General features: G+C 42.0%; 3 protein-coding genes across 3 annotated transcripts; all 3 read right to left on the minus strand.

The window, feature by feature from the left end:
• Positions 1–1,544: 1,544 nt before the first annotated feature.
• On the minus strand, positions 1,545–5,234 carry LOC139787230 (uncharacterized). The gene has a single exon (XM_071726305.1). It carries the CDS (start codon positions 5,232–5,234, stop codon positions 1,545–1,547), a length of 3,690 nt encoding a protein of 1,229 aa, XP_071582406.1.
• A 273-nt stretch (positions 5,235–5,507) lies between these two features.
• On the minus strand, positions 5,508–6,782 carry LOC139787231 (uncharacterized). Its single transcript, XM_071726306.1, has one exon. It carries the CDS (start codon positions 6,780–6,782, stop codon positions 5,508–5,510), a length of 1,275 nt encoding a protein of 424 aa, XP_071582407.1.
• Positions 6,783–12,856: 6,074 nt separating this feature from the next.
• On the minus strand, positions 12,857–13,615 carry LOC139787229 (uncharacterized). The gene has a single exon (XM_071726304.1). It carries the CDS (start codon positions 13,613–13,615, stop codon positions 12,857–12,859), a length of 759 nt encoding a protein of 252 aa, XP_071582405.1.
• Positions 13,616–18,421: the final 4,806 nt, after the last annotated feature.

The raw sequence follows: 18,421 nt of genomic DNA on the forward strand, positions 1-18,421 counted from the left end.
TCCGCAGCTTCTTTCTCCGCTGCTTCTTTCTCCGCAGCTTCTTTTTCTGCAGCTTCTTTTTTCTCCGTTTCTTCTTTTTCATATTTTAACATTACATTTAATAATATGTCATCCATACCGTCTTCTAAAACTGAAATTTTATAACCGTAAATATTTTAATTAATTATATATACATACGTTATGCATGTATTATCTGTTATGCCAATATTAAAATTAATTAATTATTATTATGTTTACTAAAGTGATACCTATATTAACAATAAATACTTACTATTTTTTAGTTCTTCCATTTCGTGCAGCAATTTGATTTTCCACGTATCGTAAAAACATATTAACACATACAAAATAACATATAATAAATTCGATGTTCGTGGGAAAAAGGTCAATCAATATCAATATCAATCGAACATAAATATATCGAAATGTTGAAGTCGTTATAGCGCGATGCTAATTAATCATCTCGCTTATGTGTCGCGTGGCTTGCTTCGTGTATTATCGTGAGATTTGTCTATAACAGTACGAGGTTTTTATTTTGCGCTGAGAATTAAGATTCCCTTTAAGGGGATCCTGGAGCGACGGCCGAACTCCGACGGAAAAACCCCCTCATCTAAACGGAACTAAAAATCGATTGGTAATACTGATTTTTAGTTCCGATGCTTACCTCCGTTTCCTGCATTATCAACCATGGCCATAACATGTGTCTCGTGCTCGACTGGATTTTGTTGGAGCGCGATGAATGCCGGAGCCACTCAGACAGAGTGCGAAACGAGGGTGAGGGCGGCGAATGAGAACTCGTCGATTGATCACGCAATTTATTTACAAATCAGATTTTGTTACACGGACACTGTCGTAGCCAGAATTCGATTGGCGATCTTGCTGGTCTTTAGCGGAGACGACACGGATCTTGCCGTGCGTCGACCGGATGCTCCTCCTTCGAAGCGAACGAACTCTTGGCAGCGAGACGGGCTAACGCTCCCGCTTTTCACTGACAAATGTCCAGAGCTGAACTTCGGGTTGAGCTCGATTATAACGGTTGGAGTGTCTATCACTCGCGCACTCAGCGAAAGACTGGCGGCGATGCTGCGCTTAACGGTGGAGAAACCACGCACAAATTTTCAGCCGTGATGCGAAGAGAACTTTCCGCTACCGTGTACGAATCGAGTCTGTCTGCCGTTCGCTCGCTTTCGCTCCGAGGGCCTGCGCGCACCTCTCCAAAGGGCCGCGTCAACGCGTGATCTACCACACCGGACCGCGTGATCAATCAACCCCGTGCGAATCGAATCCGTGCCACGAGACTGACTGCAGGCGCATAGCCGTCAGCCTCGCGGCACGGTTATAACGCTCCTTAACATACCGCCCGCCTCGAAACAGAGGTTTCGACGATAGTGATTCTCGAGTGAGTCTTGTGAGGCGATGGATAGGTTGATCAGAAACTTGAGTCATTACAAGTTAAATCTAAATTATGTACAAAGGGTATTTACAGGTTACTTAACGTTAAGAAGACGGCGCAAGTGTGGTGGCTCGGACCGCCCGCCGTGAGCGAGTTAGGCGCCTTCTAAATCGATCGGGAGGATACAAATCTTGACGATAGGACGTTTATACTCCGAGGTGGCCGTTTTGACCGTTACAACACGCGTCAGTCCGTCGGGACCGGGGTGACATTGAGTAACTCTACCAAGTTCCCATTTACAAGGTGGTAGGGCGTTATTTCGCAGTAAAACTAGTTGCCCGATTTGAATTGGAGGCTGAATTCGGCGCCATTTGACCCGCTGCTGGAGTGTGTTTATATAGTCGCTTTGCCACAGCTTCCAAAAACGTTCGGCTATTTGACGCACGAGTTGCCATCGAGACAACCGGTTCTCGTTTAATGTTAAGAGGGAAGGAGAAGGAGAAACGGTGATTGCGGACCCGATCAGAAAGTGACCGGGTGTTAATGTTTCGTACTCATGAGGCTCGTCTCGCAGCGGAGCGAGAGGACGCGAGTTAAGACATGCTTCGATTTTGCAGAGAAGTGTGGAGAACTCCTCGAAGGTCAGCGTATAATTTTTTATAACGCGACGTAGATGATATTTCACGCTTCTCACTCCTGCTTCCCATAATCCTCCAAAATGAGGCGCTGATGGTGGGAGAAAATGCCACTGAGTATTGTCGGTCGCCGTAGAATTGAGAAAATTCGGATCTGAGACAGCTGCCTTGTACGCGACGGTTAATTCACGGTCCGCGCCGACGAACGTGGTCCCGTTGTCCGAGTGCATCGACGCTGGCAATCCTCGACGAGCGCAAAAACGAGTGTACGCGTCCAAAAAGGATGACGTGGAATAGCTTCCGACTAATTCTAAGTGAATAGCTCTTGTGGCGAGGCACACGAATAACGCGATGTAGGCTTTGCACGACTTGATCCCGCGACCTCCCGAAGCCCGTATTTGAACAGGTCCTGCGTAGTCGAGACCGCAATGTAGGAAGCTACGAGTCGGCGGAGAAACTCGCAGCGAGGGGAGATCTCCCATAAGTTGCTGAGGAGCTACGGCCTTCTCTCGCGCGCACGTCACACATTTGTGAATGAGGGATCGTACTATCTTGCGAGCTTGGAGAATCCAATAGTCTTGTCGCAATGTAAGGAGCGTGAGTTGAGGACCGGCGTGGAGCGATCGCACATGAGCGTGCCGTATGATAAGGGACACGAGGGGATGAGCGGAGAGAATGATAGGGTGCTTCGTGCGATCGGGAATGGGAGCATGCTTTAATCGACCTCCTACTCTCAGGAGGCCGTCTTGATCAATGAAAGGGTGAAGAGAGAGTACTGAACTTTTTCGAGCGAGGGATTGATGTGCGGACAGCACCTTAATTTTGTCGGAAAATGACGTCGCTTGTATTGATTTAAGCCAAAAGACTTTTGCTTGATGACACTCGTCGGTGGACAGAGTTAAACCGGGAGATGGGGACTGAAAGCCGTCGCGTTTGATTCGACGGCAATGATTGATAAATCGAAAAATGAGCGCTGTGACTCGAATCAACTTGGGCCACGACGAAAAGCGTTTGTCAAGATCCCAAGAGGGAACCGGTGTCGCGACTTGACAAACGACTTGTTTTTGCTCGAGTTGGGTCTCATAAGGCCCCGTTGAATCCTCGCGTGGCCAACAACGTTGGGGAAGGTGGAGCCATGGAGGACCATTCCACCATAGGGCATGTTCTAATAGCTCAGGTCCCAGTAAGCCGCGAGAAGCACAATCAGCAGGATTGTCGGTAGTCGGAACATGTCGCCATGAAACATGCGGAAGAAGTGATTGAACTTCATGGACTCGATTGGCTATAAATGTCTTCCATTTTGACGGATGCTGGCTGAGCCAGGCGAGCACGATCTTCGCGTCAATCCAGCAGAAGCAATCAGAGTCCTTGAGGACTATAGATCGGCGGACAAATTGAATTAACCGCGCTAACAAAACCGCGGCGAGTAACTCTAAGCGCGGTACGGTCACGGGTTTGACCGGGGCTACTTTAGATTTGCTCGTTAACAACGAGATAACGATTTGACCTGACGACGTTTCCACTATTAAATATACAACGGCAGCATAGGCGCTCGTTGATGCGTCAGCAAATCCGTGGAGCTCACAACGTACGGTGTCAGATCCATAACCTGTCCATCGTGGAATTTGCAGGCGGTTAAGAGCTTCCAGATTCGTGTAAATGGACTGCCATCGCGTGGAGTAGTCCGATGGGATGTCATCATCCCAACTGAGGTTGAGGCGCCATAGCCTCTGCATGAAAATTTTAGCGGTGACAATAACGGGAGTAGCCCATCCTAGCGGATCAAATAGTTTGGCTATCGTGGACAGAATGGTCCGCTTAGTACGAGGGAGATTTGGATCAAGGCTCACGCTGAATTGAAAATGATCCTGAGATGGAGCCCAGCTGATGCCTAAAACCTTTACGCGTTCGTCGTCTTGCAGATTTTTGTTACAGGCGAGGCCGTGGTTAGCAGGATCGATGTCGGACAGTAACTCAGACGAGTTGCTCGCCCATTTTCTTAGTTCGAATCCACCTAAAAGCAAGAGGGCTTGAAGCTGGTCGCGAGATTGACGTAATCGTATCGGATCGTCATCGCCGAAGAGAGCATCGTCGGCGTACCATTTCCTTTGAAGGATGATGACAGCCAACGGGAACTTGTGACCTTCATCGGTTACAAGTTGAATGAGAACGCGAAGCGCTAGAAATGGCGCAGAGATCATACCATAGGTTACGGTTAATAGCATATACTCTCGAGGAATGTCTGAGGGATTAGGTGTCCACAATATTCTTTGATAATTGCCGTCACGCGGGTCGACACAAATCTGCCGGTACATCTTTGTAATATCCGCAGTGTATACGTATCGAGATTGTCGCCATTGTAATAGGGCAGCAGGCAGATCTTGTTGAAGCTTAGGTCCTGTCAAGAGATGATCATTCAGGGAGGATCCATTCGCAGTCAAGCACGACGCATTGAATACAACTCTTAAGTGCGTTGTCACACTGGCTTCACGAATAACCGGATGGTGGGGAATATAAACGTTTTGCTCATCATCTATTTGAGACCGAGGGGCTTCTTGCATATGACCTAACTTTTCATATTCCTGCAGAAAATCTGAATACTCTTTCTGCTGTTCCGGATTGCGTTGCAGCCTCCGGGTGAGGCGTTGCAGACATTTGTCAGCAATGGCTCTGGAGTGGCCGATGTTGATGGGAGGGCCGGTTTTGAACGGCAAACGAACCATGTATCGACCATCCGGACAGCGCGAATGGGTTTGACGAAAATGCTCTTCGCATTGTTCGTCAGCCGGGCTAAGCATGGACGATCGGGGAATTTCCTCGACTTCCCAGAAACGGCGTAACTCGGCTTCGAGTGATTCGCCTTGAGAACAAAAATGAGAGGTCACGAACGGAGGAGTGCTGGACAATGGACTTGATGACGTGTGTGACGAGACTAGAGAGGAGGTCATAGGTCCGGAAATAATCCAGCCTAACACGGTATTCTGAGCGATTGGTCGCCCGGTGGCTCCCTTCCGGAGGCCGTCGAGGATCAACTCGCTATAAAGATCAGCGCCAATAAGAATTTGTATGGGATCTGTGCTCATGGGGTCGGAATCTGCCCATGGAAGATCCGCGAAATGACTTAAGGTGAGCTCAGTTTCCACGCGCGGTGGAATGTATGACGTTAAAGATTTCAAGATCAACGCGGTCGTCGAGAATGCCGGTGCCATGCGGTCACGTGGAGAGATTGTGATTGTAGCCGCGGAGCGATATGTCCCGGCGTTGACACAACCAACTGCCGAAATAGTTGTTGGCAAGCGAATTCGTTTCAAGCGCAAACATTGAGCGAGTTTCTCTGTAATGAAAGTCATTTCCGACCCTTGGTCTAACAGAGCTCGAACCGTGACGGAACGACCTGACGACGAGCCAACCGCTATCCAAGCTGTAGCGAGCAACACATGTACGCGCGCGGTAGCATTTGAGGACGTAAACAGTGAATTTACTTATTCTTTTGTTGTCGTGTCGGGCTGGGACGGCTGACTCGTTGGCACGACGTCGAGAGCTTTCGGTTGAGAGTCCGAGTCAAGGTGAAGCGTCGTATGATGCTTACGTTGACACAAGCGACAAGTGAATTTACTGGAGGACGCTTGAACGGCGTGACCTTTCCTCATACAGTTGAAACAACGGTTTTCTTTTCTGACTAAATCGCGCCGTTGACTCGGGCTCTTACTTACGAACTGCGGACATGCACTGAATTGATGCTTCAGTTTGCATAATGAACATGGCGGTGGTGACTGCGCGGATGCAGCCGCACTGTTAATCTTTTGCACGCTCGCTGGTTTCGATCTGTCGGCGGGAGAAAGGGGGAGCTTCCATTCTTCAAGCGCGCGAATCCGATTGTCAAGAAATTTACTGAAATCTTCATACGCTGGAGGAATGCGTTCCTCACTATATTTTAAATTCCACGCTTTGCGTGTTACCGTATCGAGTTTTAACGAACCGAGATTGACTAATATGTCACTCCACAGTTCTTCGGGTGAGCGATTCAACTTGCTCAGAGCGGCGACCGCAGTATTTATTTTGTCGCGAAGGGTTTGGAGCTCGACAGCGGATTCACGCGCGACCGTCGGCAGATTGAGCAACGTCGACATATGAACGTTAATGAGGCGGCGTTTATTTTCGAATCGCGTGTTTAACGTGTTCCATGCAATCGCGAAGTTATCTGCCGTGACGTTAATATCCTTGACGCACTCAAGCGCACGATCTTTTAAGCACGACACAAGGAAATGCATGCGCGAAAAATTCGACAAATCTTTATTGTTAATAATGAGCGAAGTGAATCGATCTCGGAAGGTTTCCCATTCGTCGTAATTTCCGTTAAATGGCGGTAGCGTTATCGGCGGTAAGTTAGACAGCGAAAACGCGGATGATGATCCCAGCGGATGATGTCCAGATTCGAATGATTGGTTCGGACTCACGTAAGGATCCAGTTCCTCGAGACATTCGGCCATGTAGTCGAAGGCGGCCTGGTATGCTTCTTCACAAGCCTCGTACTGCGATTCCCGGAAGTAGTCGTCAGCAGGACGGTCAGCAGCTGGGGTGGCGGCGAGAAGGGCGAAATGCCCGTTTTGAATTTGCACCCAGATGTCTTTTAGCGCACTGATTCTATTTCGAATTTTGGCAGGGGTAAGATTTTTCTTGCCGATTTTTCGAAAATTGTCTAACGCATGGTCGACGGCTCGCATCGACTGCGTTTGTCGTTCCCGAAGTTCGTTCATTTTGCTCTGACTTTACGCGTGAACGTTCTCACCGCGAACTCGCGTGAATCTCGTTTCGATCCGGCTCGAAGGACCAGATGTCTCGTGCTCGACTGGATTTTGTTGGAGCGCAATGAATGCCGGAGCCACTCAGACAGAGTGCCAAACGAGGGTGAGGGCGGCGAATGAGAACTCGTCGATTGATCACGCAATTTATTTACAAATCAGATTTTGTTACACGGACACTGTTGTAGCCAGAATTCGATTGGCGATCTTGCTGGTCTTTAGCGGAGACGACACGGATCTTGCCGTGCGTCGACCGGATGCTCCTCCTTCGAAGCGAACGAACTCTTGGCAGCGAGACGGGCTAACGATCCCGCTTTTCACTGACAAATGTCCAGAGCTGAACTTCGGGTTGAGCTCGATTATAACGGTTGGAGTGTCTATCACTCGCGCACTCAGCGAAAGACTGGCGGCGATGCCGCGCTTAACGGTGGAGAAACCACGCACAAATTTTCAGCCGTGATGCGAAGAGAACTTTCCGCTACCGTGTACGAATCGTGTCTGTCTGCCGTTCGCTCGCTTTCGCTCCGAGGGCCTGCGCGCACCTCTCCAAAGGGCCGCGTCAACGCGTGATCTACCACACCGGACCGCGTGATCGATCAACCCCGTGCGAATCGAATCCGTGCCACGAGACTGACTGCAGGCGCATAGCCGTCAGCCTCGCGGCACGGTTATAACGCTCCTTAACAACATGTGTTCAAAAAGTAAGCATGTATGTACATTGCATTCATGCAATGTAATAATCATGTTTGCTATGTCTAAGATATACTATGTTAACGCTCGCGTAAACGTAGTAATAATATAGCAATATAATATATTGCTATAAATAAAAGTGCGTATATTATTATGTATACACAAACACACATATACTTACACATAGTGTATAATAATTATTACGCGTGAGTATATATACTACATATACATATGTATATGCACATATGCATGTTTATGTCGTTTATATATACATACTCTTTGATCTATTGTCTATAACAACTTTTACCATTATTGTGGTCAAGTCGATTTGCACTGTAAAGGTTGGTCTACAATACATATGGAGTAAGCGTAGAGTAAGGAGTAAGAGTATAAGCGAATAAATAAACTAGCTTTATTTCCTACTCTTACTTTATGACTAATATGCTATGGATGCAATAATATTTTAAAAATAAAACATTTTATTTGTAACGCTCATTGTTTGAGATCGTGATCAGTCGCGATCATTCGCATCTCGAAAACCGCGTTCGGTTGTTTGTTAGCGCATGCACGCCTGCGATAATTAATATTCGCTTAAATTATCGCATGAGATTTGTCACGGGAATATTCAGTATAGCATGGATCTTTCGTGATTAACATTCTGGCAACTTTGACTTTGTCATCAATAATAAGGTCAGACCTTGTTCGACGGCCTGAACGACTTATTTGTGCTTACGCAAAGGGAAGGATCCATGCTATAAACAAAGCAGTCGAAAACAAGTAACGATCGCTTCGGATCGACACTTGAAAACCGTGACGTAAGCACGGTGACGTGGGCCGCCGGTGGCCAATCACCCTCGCGAAATCATCAGTAACGAGCTTGGAGGGAGCCTCGTCTCGGAGGTAATAAAAGACCGCCGCTGCGCCGCGGAAGGTCTTGTCCGCCCTTTCGGCACTTCGCTCGCAGATCACCCGCCAAGTATATTTCTATATACGACCGCTGTATTCCGCTATGTTACACCGCTTCCGCGTGGAAGTCTTCGCGCGCGCTTGCTTTCGCCGCTCTGCCGTTTCGCTGCTGTGCGCGCTCACGGCTTCGCTTTCTTCGCTGGAAAGAAAGAACACTGTACATTTTGTAAATACAAACTTTTATTTTTCGGTTACTTGCTGTGTCCTTTTTTGTGGTCGTCTTCTACCTCGCGCTATCTCGCGCTACCGCGCGCTCTCGAACACTCATTTCATAGCGTCCATAAATATTTTCAATTTATTCGCACTAGAGGCGATATTATTTTATATACTCAATACATATATATTATACAATAAATAATAGTGTAATGAGCTTGCTGAAAATAGGTCGTGTGTTTTAATAATGCGATTTTGAGCCCGAGTCCCTCAGCATGCCCCCTCTTACCTCACCCCCCCCTTTTACGCACATGGAGACTTGCTGTCTAGCTGTGTCAAACGGCTAATAATATACAATGCGTGATCGGCGTTTGTCGTGCGAGCGAAAGGGAATGTCATTCCTTCCTTCTCGCTCCAATTCAGGTGACGCGATCGTGGCTGTTCATGCTTTCGGCGTGTGAATCGGCAACGCTGCGGCGCGGCGGGCGGCGAGCGCGTGCTGGGGCAATTATAATATTTCGCGCGACTCCAGATTTTCAGATTTCACATTTTCACTATACTGTAAAGAATATATGAAATAAATTTTTCTAAAAAGATATTTCAGTCATGTTATTATTTGAAATAAGAAATATTATATACAACAATTTTTTATTGTAAAATTTAAAAATGATATATATACGTAATATATTTTATATAATTATATTTTATATCAAGAAGTAAGTGTTTGTTCCGCCAATAATAATTAACAAAAAGGTGCATATATTTAATCGACTACTAATCGACTAATTGGCAAAAATTACATAACTTTCACGACGTTTCGACCCAGGCTTCGGGTCCTTCTCAAGTGATCTAACAAACAACAATTATAAGAATCGCAGCGTCAATAAGTTAGATTAATGAATATACAGGAAATTAAAATCATGTGTAACAATTGAAGGTACCTGATGAGGAAAATGTACCATCGTCAAAGCATTCTCAGTCAACTGTTCATGAGATTTTGATAGAAAAGTCACAACAGTGCTAAAAAATTAATTCGTCAAAAGGTAAGTATGTGGTCATAGATAAAAAAAGGAAAAGAAAAAAGAATAAAAATTTTAATTACGCAGAGAATGTTTTCCAATGGCCCCGGTTTGTATCATGCTCGCTGAGTTATATTATATCACAAAACAGCACCGAAAATTCATGTTTACGCGATGGACGTCAGAAACGAACTGAAAGTGTCGCCTAGTCTAAATCGAAGGTTGACGGAACAGGCGCCGTCGAATAACAAAAATTATAAACACGAGATGACGTTGTCATAAATAGGATTTAAATTATCCGTATCTTTCTGGAGGTTGATGGTATTAGAATATTTCTTTATGAGGAACATTTCAGCGATTTCTCTCTTTTTTCTATTCTTTTATTTGTGAAGTATCTCAACTTCGGACCATTTAAATTCATGGCCATGAGAGACGCGGTGCTTACTGACAACAGAATGCTGACGATCGTTCTTCTTTATATCGTTGAAATGTTCTGTGACGCGTGTTTTTAAGTAGCGTTTCGTTTGACCAATGTAGGATGCACAGCAATCATTACAGTTGATTCGATAAACCAACTCAGTGGACTGATTTTTATCAAGACGGTCCTTGCCCCTTTTAATGATGACATCCAATTTTTTGGGAACAGTGTAGACTGTAGTAAGACCGATATTATTAAGTGTGCGACTTATAATCCCGCTAAGGTCTTTAACATACAGTAGTACAACACATCGTCGTGGATCGAATTGAACCGGCGAACTAGTAATGTCAGGTCTGTGTCGAAGCTGCTTTATTCTAATGTTGACGTGTTTATTAATGAGCTCCATTGGGAAGGAGTTGTTCAACAATATTTTTTTAACCTCATTAATGTTCGAATCATGGTAATGAGCATCAGACAAGAGAACAGCGCGATCGACCAGACCCGTAATTGTATTCACCTTATATTTTAACGGATGACTAGAAAAATAATTTGTGTACCGGCCAGAGAACGTTGGTTTTCTGTACCAATTCGAGGTCAACCTATTTCCGTCCCTGATGACCATTGTGTCGAGAAACGGGAGACAATCGTTGTTTTATAATTCATAGATGAAATTTAGTCGCGGATGGTAGTTATTAAACGCATCGAGTATGTCATTTAATCTTGACTTAGGAATTATAGCAAAACTATCGTCAACGTATCTACAATAAAACTGAAGGTCAAAGTCAAGTGCACTAAGACAATGGGTCTCCAAGTCCTCCATTACAATGTCAGACGCTTTGGGAGAGAATGGAGAACCCATGGGACTGCCAAAAACTTGTTCATAGTACTGTCTATTAAAACAAAAGCTCGTGGAGATCAATACCCATTCAACGGCGTGAAGAAATTGAGGTAGGGAGAATTTCGTGTGAGGTGAAATGAAATGCCAGCGTTTTTCAATGCCTTGAAGAACTAATTCTTTAGGGATGTTCGTAAAAAGTGAAGTGACATCAAAGGGTTGGCATCGATAAGATACCTGAAAAAATCACCCGAACCAAAAAATCCCACCAAAAAAATCCCACCAAAGAGATCCCCAGATCGACAACATCCCGTGCATAAATATCCCAGATGCAAAAGATCCCGTGCATAAATGTCCCAGATGCAAAAGGTCCCCGAATCGACAACATCCCATGCATATATGTCCCAGATGTGAATCATTATATTACATGATTTTTATTATAGCTTTCGAGATATCAATATTTAAATGTAATAACAAGAAACGAAGTTACATATAATGAGATACATTGCACCGCACAATTAGTGATCGTTACAAATAATGTAGTAGAAGAGTTCCGCAAACCACATTGCGCTACAATGCAGCTTTCGAGATATCAATTTTTAAATATAATAACAAGAAACGAAGTTACATATAATGAGATACATTGCACCGCACAATTAGTGATCGTAACAAATATTCTAGTAGAAGAGTTTTTGGTGGATGTATAGCAGCGTCCACGGCATTTGCCGGTTTTATGTAAAACACATCGCCATATGAATTTTCCAGCACCCTCGCGATGAAATACATATATGTATCCACGATGAACAAGATTTTCACCGCCTTTCTGATTTGTCACAAAATGCAGCGTCATTGTTAACAGACAACCTCGCAAACTTAGGGCACTCGATGAATTATGCGACGAATAATTTCACAATTCGAAACAAGCAACGAATAAGCGAGTGACTCTATGTTTCGATACGCGTCCTCCGAGAAACTTTCGTCGTTAGCGGGCTCGCGCGCGAGGGTCCGGGGTTTTATTCCCACGACTTCAGAATGTTCTCGATTCCTCCGGACCCCCGGTAACGAGCCGAAAATTCGGCTGATCCAATCAGCTGTCGACGTCTCGAGTAATTCGTTTTGACGAATGTCACGCTGAACTCGAGGCCAGTCACCGATCAGCTGTTTTGATATATAGGTCGCTCGCTTTGTCACGGGTGTATGCCTCGCGCACCAAGTCTCCGAGACAAAGGAGCGAGTCATTATCGCCAACAATAGAGCTCTGTTTTTCTGCCCTTCAGTTACCGGGAAATATTCGGCTATTTAAATGTAAATTTCGGCGACCGAATCTATTCTTAACATAGAATTTCGCTGGCTTTACCCTTAAGGGGAGATATACACCTAGGAGGCCGGAAAAAGGTCATTTTTGTGAATTTTTTAAAGGAAAACTATTTGAAATTTCGGATTGGGAGTTTTTCTATCTAAAAGTATACACATTCAGGAATATGTCCAATTTTTTTTATTTACAAAAATCAAAAATTGACGAGGTTGTGGTATAATCTTTGGAGCGCCGTAAAAAAATCCGGGTAAACGGTACCCACTGGCGTTTCTTCAAAAATCATCTGAAACAAAAAAACCAAAAAGATTATTAAATTAGATACTATAATCTAGTACTTGTCATAGCCGATTTTGATAATATCGATTTATGACAAAATGGCGGACGTTTGAACATAACATAGCGATTTTTCGACCAAAAATTAGTTATTATTTTGCCTATAAAACAAAAACTAAGCAACGAAAAAAAAAATCCTATGACAAGTACTAGATAATGATGTATAGAATAACCACAAAAAAATTTAAGGCAATCGGTTCATTGGTTTTCGAGAAATTTTGGGTACCGATTTGAAAAACGTGGTTTTGAGAAAAACGCGTTTGAAAATTTGGGAATGAATAAATCATGAAATTTGTCAACTTACATGGAATCATCGATACCAGCTCCATAGTGTAAGTCTCCTGCGGTCAACGGAATGTTCATATTTTCTAAATTTTGTTGTCGGCGCCGTATTCGACCTTCTTTAGTCTGTTCTTGCGCTTGCAGCTCGGCTTTCGCTATGCGAGTTTCGTCTTCTTGCGCAGCGTACAAGTGCGCGCCCGATCCGACCGATATTCCTAACACGTTCATGATTTCTAACAATGACGTGACACCATTGTTGAACGTGCATGTTGCAAGAAATGCAGCAATGTTAACAATTTTGGCCCCGCTGTGCATCGTTTTTGGAGCTATCTTCCAAATAAGTTGGTTGAAGCTCTCATTGCTGTTTTGTGTGTATCCGCCAACACAGCGTTCCAACAATTTGTCATTGCTGAGGTTTTCGTAAATTGGTTTGATGGAATCTAACACCGTTTTTGGCAATGCTGAATAATCGTGACGGAAATTCTTCAGTTCTCCTTTAGCTTTCGCTTGTTGCCACTTGCACCACGATTCGGGGCCTTCGGGACAAAAATGATGTTCAGGCTTGCTGTCTGTTGAGCCGTAATGGTAGAATGTTGCCCATATCGCTTTTTTCATGTCATCCTTGGAGTTACTGTTTCTTCGAATGGCTAAGCCATAGTAAATGCTCAGTTTGTCTATAAACTTTGCCGTCAATTTGTTTTTGCCGCCGATTCCAGGATTTTTTTTTTGCATTCGCGAAGACGGGTTTCCATTCGCTTTTGAACGTGTCCCACGCATTCTTTTTTTATAATCTCAATCTCATCACCATACGGTTTCGCATTCACTAATCCCGTGTACGTCTTAGAGTCGCCATCCCCGATGTAATTAATGTACATAACTCCATGCTTTTCGACAGATCTTGAAAATAATTCCTTCATGGCGTCTACTTCCATTTTGCCTGCCGATCCGACATGATTTGCCTGGCAATTTTCTTCGTGATTAGATTTCCATTCCTGATATTGCTCGGTATTGACGTGTTTATTCCAATAGTTACATTCAGCACAATAAGCAGACTTTACAATAAAATCAACGACTTTTCCTGTCAAGTGACCAATGAGAACCACAACTCCATATAATGAAGTAAACCACGTTTTCGCCACGTACCATCTCCTGAAACGGTCAGTTTTTTTATATCATCACTCGAATTTTGTTTTGTTATTTCCTGTTGTTCTTCTTTTACAGCTTGTTTTAACACCAATTGAACAATACTTGAAGCAGCAGAATGAATGTTCTCAATTATCATATCATACGTCGTTTGTTGAACCGGAGGCGGTAAATCCATGAGGCCACAAAATTTCATAGCTCCACGCAAACCAATCCCCAATAAACGCATAACAAAAAAGAATCGTGTGTTTATTTTGTAAGCTGTCTTGATGTACGGGCACGAAGGAATGAAAGTCGGTTTGCACGATGAACACGAAACTACAATTTTAAAACCAAGCCCTCGAGTGCTTTCTATTGAGAATCGAACATCACTATCACACTTTTTGCATTTTACACATTCCGATAAGGCAGAAAACACTGCCAGAAAATTCAAAATTCGATACCCGATGTTTGGATCTTCTGGTGCGGATGTCTCACGATCAGTCTTCAATTTTTTGGCACTGGAACTAATATTCTCGTCGGAAAGTTCTACTTTTTCGGCAGTATATCGATTTTTGGGCGGTATCTTCTTCTTGCTTCGATCTTTGCGAAAAGATCCGGATTGATGAGCTTCCCGAGAACCTTTATATCTGTTATCCATTTTCCTCAGAATATGTATTCACAGACGAAAACTCACTGTAACGCAGTTGCACGAACGGCAAGCTACTGACTAAACGCGTCTAATTTCTGGCAAAGAATAACGGTCGTGTGATATTTCCGTTATACCTGGACCCGAGCACGCCCAAAAACACAATAGAATCGTAAACAGGTTTAGACACGCTCTCTTCGAAGGGTCGCTTGCCTCTCGGCTCGGCCACAAAACAGGCGGCACGGCGCGCTCTCGGAGACGGTTCACTCTCTCGGCTGTAACTTCGTTATTTATCGAGATATTGACTTGCAATTTTAACCAGATATTCTTGAGACCTCAAGCTTCAAGAAAATGCAAAAAAAATCGATTTTTTCGACCATGCTAGGTGTATATCTCCCCTTAAAGGCAGAATTTGACCGATTTCTTTAGAGTGGGATATTCTTGTTGTTGGGATTATTTTATTCGGGAAACATATTTTTCGGGATCTTTAGAGGGGGATTTTTTTGTTGTTGGGATTATTTTTTTCGGGGAACATATTTTTCGGGATCTTTAGAGTGGGATTTTTTTGTTGGGATCATTTTCCCCGGGGGATATTCACCGTTCACCACATCAAAGGAGGCTAGGACATGATCAGCGTTGATAGTTACATCCCTGATGGTTTCTGCAAACGTCCAGCTGTCTTTGATGTACGATTTAGGTTTCGGTAACAACTCTTCCAAGATCGCGTGCAAATAGCTAGCTAATTATATTTTATCTTTCTAAATATAAAACTTATATTTCTCACACACAATAAGTTATATAATTTCAACAATAAAATACTTACATTACTATTTATAAATTATTTAATTTAAAAATAATAATAATATAATCAAATTAAATTTTAATTGACGTATTTAGATTGAAAACAACTAATATATATACAAAAATATAATACATAACTCTTTATAAATGCAATTCTAATTAAAAATTTCTAAAACTAATAAAGAAAAATTTTGGTTACAAGACAATTTCCATAAAAAGAGAGGGGATAGGGTTGGCACGAACGAAAATCCCTAGGTAACTCAAATTAAACTTCCGTGGATTTGTAACACTGAATAAGTAGTAATATGTTGGTTAGCCGACACCATAAGCGCGTGTTTTGACATATGCGTGCTCGCCGTATATAAAATAATAAATATTTTATAAACACCTTTTTTTAGATAGGATACATGTGTGTCGTGGCATGTAATTAAAATAAATGTAATAAAAAATCGTACAATAACAAGGTGAGAAAACTTGTATTATAAAAATAAATAAAAAGATGTATAGATGTGTGGATAAATTATACAGTAGGATAATAAGAAATTAATACTGGTGCTGTAATAAATTGACGAGTGATAAATTACTGTGTTGCTTTGTAATTTTATTATTTTTGTAACAACATTAATGAGCAATAATAATTAATCACTGGCCAATGTATTACAATCAGTATTTATTTTCTATAAGAATATTACGTACATAAACAATATGAAATTCACAGTGACATGTCTAGGTAAATGCAATTCACTGTTAATTGCAGCTTCGACGTTCTTCAAATTGGAACAAAGTCATTATTGTCAAGTGTAGCTTAAAACCTGTGCGAAATGATGCTAGCGTGAAAAGGAGGATAGAAAGGAGCAAAATGAAGAACAGACAAATGTCAGATAAGTAGCTAAACCCATATCGATGTATATTATTTATGTTTCGAAGGTGCATAAATACAATATGAGTTCAAAATTAACATATTTTGCTCTCTGGGTGTATGTGCGCACTATAATTTTTTATGTTGGATCGATTCTTTCCTTCGATTAATTTTTTTTGTTCCAGCTCTGGGATATAATGCTCTCCAAAACTTGTGGGATTAATTCATAACAGAAACGATCCAGCCAGCAAGGCAGAACCTTCCAGGAGATACATATAGACGCGTATTGAGCCACGTCGATCCCGTCGAAAGCAGTCACTTTCGCAGGACTCAGATTGGAATGAGGTTGAACAGCGAACAAGCCATCAGGTTGCATCCAACGGAGAAGTGTGTGGAACCAGAGATGACCAGAGATCTGTGTGCATGATTTATTTCGGTCTATCACACACCTTTAAACATTTTCGTCCGGATACTCTTTGAAATGTGATGTTATGCTGTTTAAAAGCTGCCAATTAATTTTAACGCGAATCCGTATAAATACGAATCTTCCATATTGCTCTCAACACAATTAACTTCAGCTAGTTGAAGTTTGGAACGTTCCTGGAGCGATTTTTTTAAAATAATTTGTCCCATTTCTCCTTTGGCACAGAGACATTTCTGAGTGACAAATACGAAATACATAAGAGACCAAACCGATACACTCTGCGAAATTATTTCTCCTTTAGAAATGGGACAAATCATTTTTAAAAAATCGCTCCAGGAACGTTCCAAACTTCAACTAGCTTTAACTTCTAATATTTATAAATGTGTATATGCGTGCACAAGCCTTTGATACTATATGGAATATTAAAATAACAATAGAATGTATTACAATATATTTATTTCTTTTTTTCCGACAAGTTCACTCAGTCTATTCAACATTAATAATAAATCTACATTTTCTATATCTCTTTCTATTTCTTGCCAAATGTTTTTCAGTGTGTCCTCTTTTTCTTTTACGTTTTTACGCTCCACTCTCGCCCAGAATTTCGGGTGCCTTAAAAAACTGTGTATAGTTTTTTGATGCTCGGTAAGGTACGCTGTAAATAATATTTAATGTTGAGAAGTATATGATTATTTTCTGCAACAAAATATTTGCAATAAGGCGTTCACAACGTACATAAAAATTCCACAATTGTCGAATGTTTTTGTAAATTTGCTTTCAGTTCTCGGTTGTGTCTTTCTGAAATATTATTTGTTTTATGTGTTTCATTAAATATAGAGAACGAATTGAGCTTAAAGCCATTGATCCACGTTTCCTTGTAATAGGAGAAAAATGGTTGCAACATCTTGCAATCCTCAAAAATAACATTTGCTATTAGGTGGAAGCCTTCTACTATTAATTTTTCAGGTAAATATGTCAAACATATTAATAATTTTGTTGCCGCCCAACCTAATTCTTTTTCTTTGCCTTTCAAAATTCCACGTTTATCAGCATTATGCACCAATGCCTACAATGCGAAACTAGCATGAAAAACATTGGATGCGCATTGTATACACATTAATGTATATGTATATTGTTATTATATTTTTTATTACCTGACTGTAATAAAAAAAGCAGCCAATTACTTTCACGTAGGGAAAAACAATTTTTAATGCCTTGTGTTCGGCTTTCTCGAAATCACATATCGCTGTATCTGGTTCAATTTTTATAATATTTACAACAGTTCTTAAAATGTCTACATAATTTTCAGTTTTTCGTCCTTCCATTATTGCATACACAATTGGAAATGTCTGAAATTTGAAAAAATTCATTTTATTTATAGATTTAGATAATATGTAGAATGCCTTTTGCAATTTAATACTGTATACATTAATTAAATCATGAACTAATAAATTATTTGTTTTGCTTACTCTATCATTGTGTCTCATTACAATAGTCCATAATTGACTGTTGGTATTTTTTAATTGTGGTACTGTCGCAAATGTACCATCAACAAAGATGATAACTTTTTTCTTATTAACATTCATAAGTTTTTCCGTTAATACTTGATCAATAAAAATAATAGCTTTTGTATTGTTATTTTTTATGACGAATTCTACAACTAAGGAGGCGTCTGCCGCATCTAGCTTAAGTAATTGCCTCCAGTTATCTTTTTGCAAACAACAATGC

This window comes from Temnothorax nylanderi, unplaced genomic scaffold, assembly GCF_030848795.1.
Source record: "Temnothorax nylanderi isolate EJ_2023f unplaced genomic scaffold, tnyl_v1.0 TNYL_tig1350_pilon, whole genome shotgun sequence".
Taxonomy (NCBI): Eukaryota; Metazoa; Arthropoda; class Insecta; order Hymenoptera; family Formicidae; genus Temnothorax; species Temnothorax nylanderi.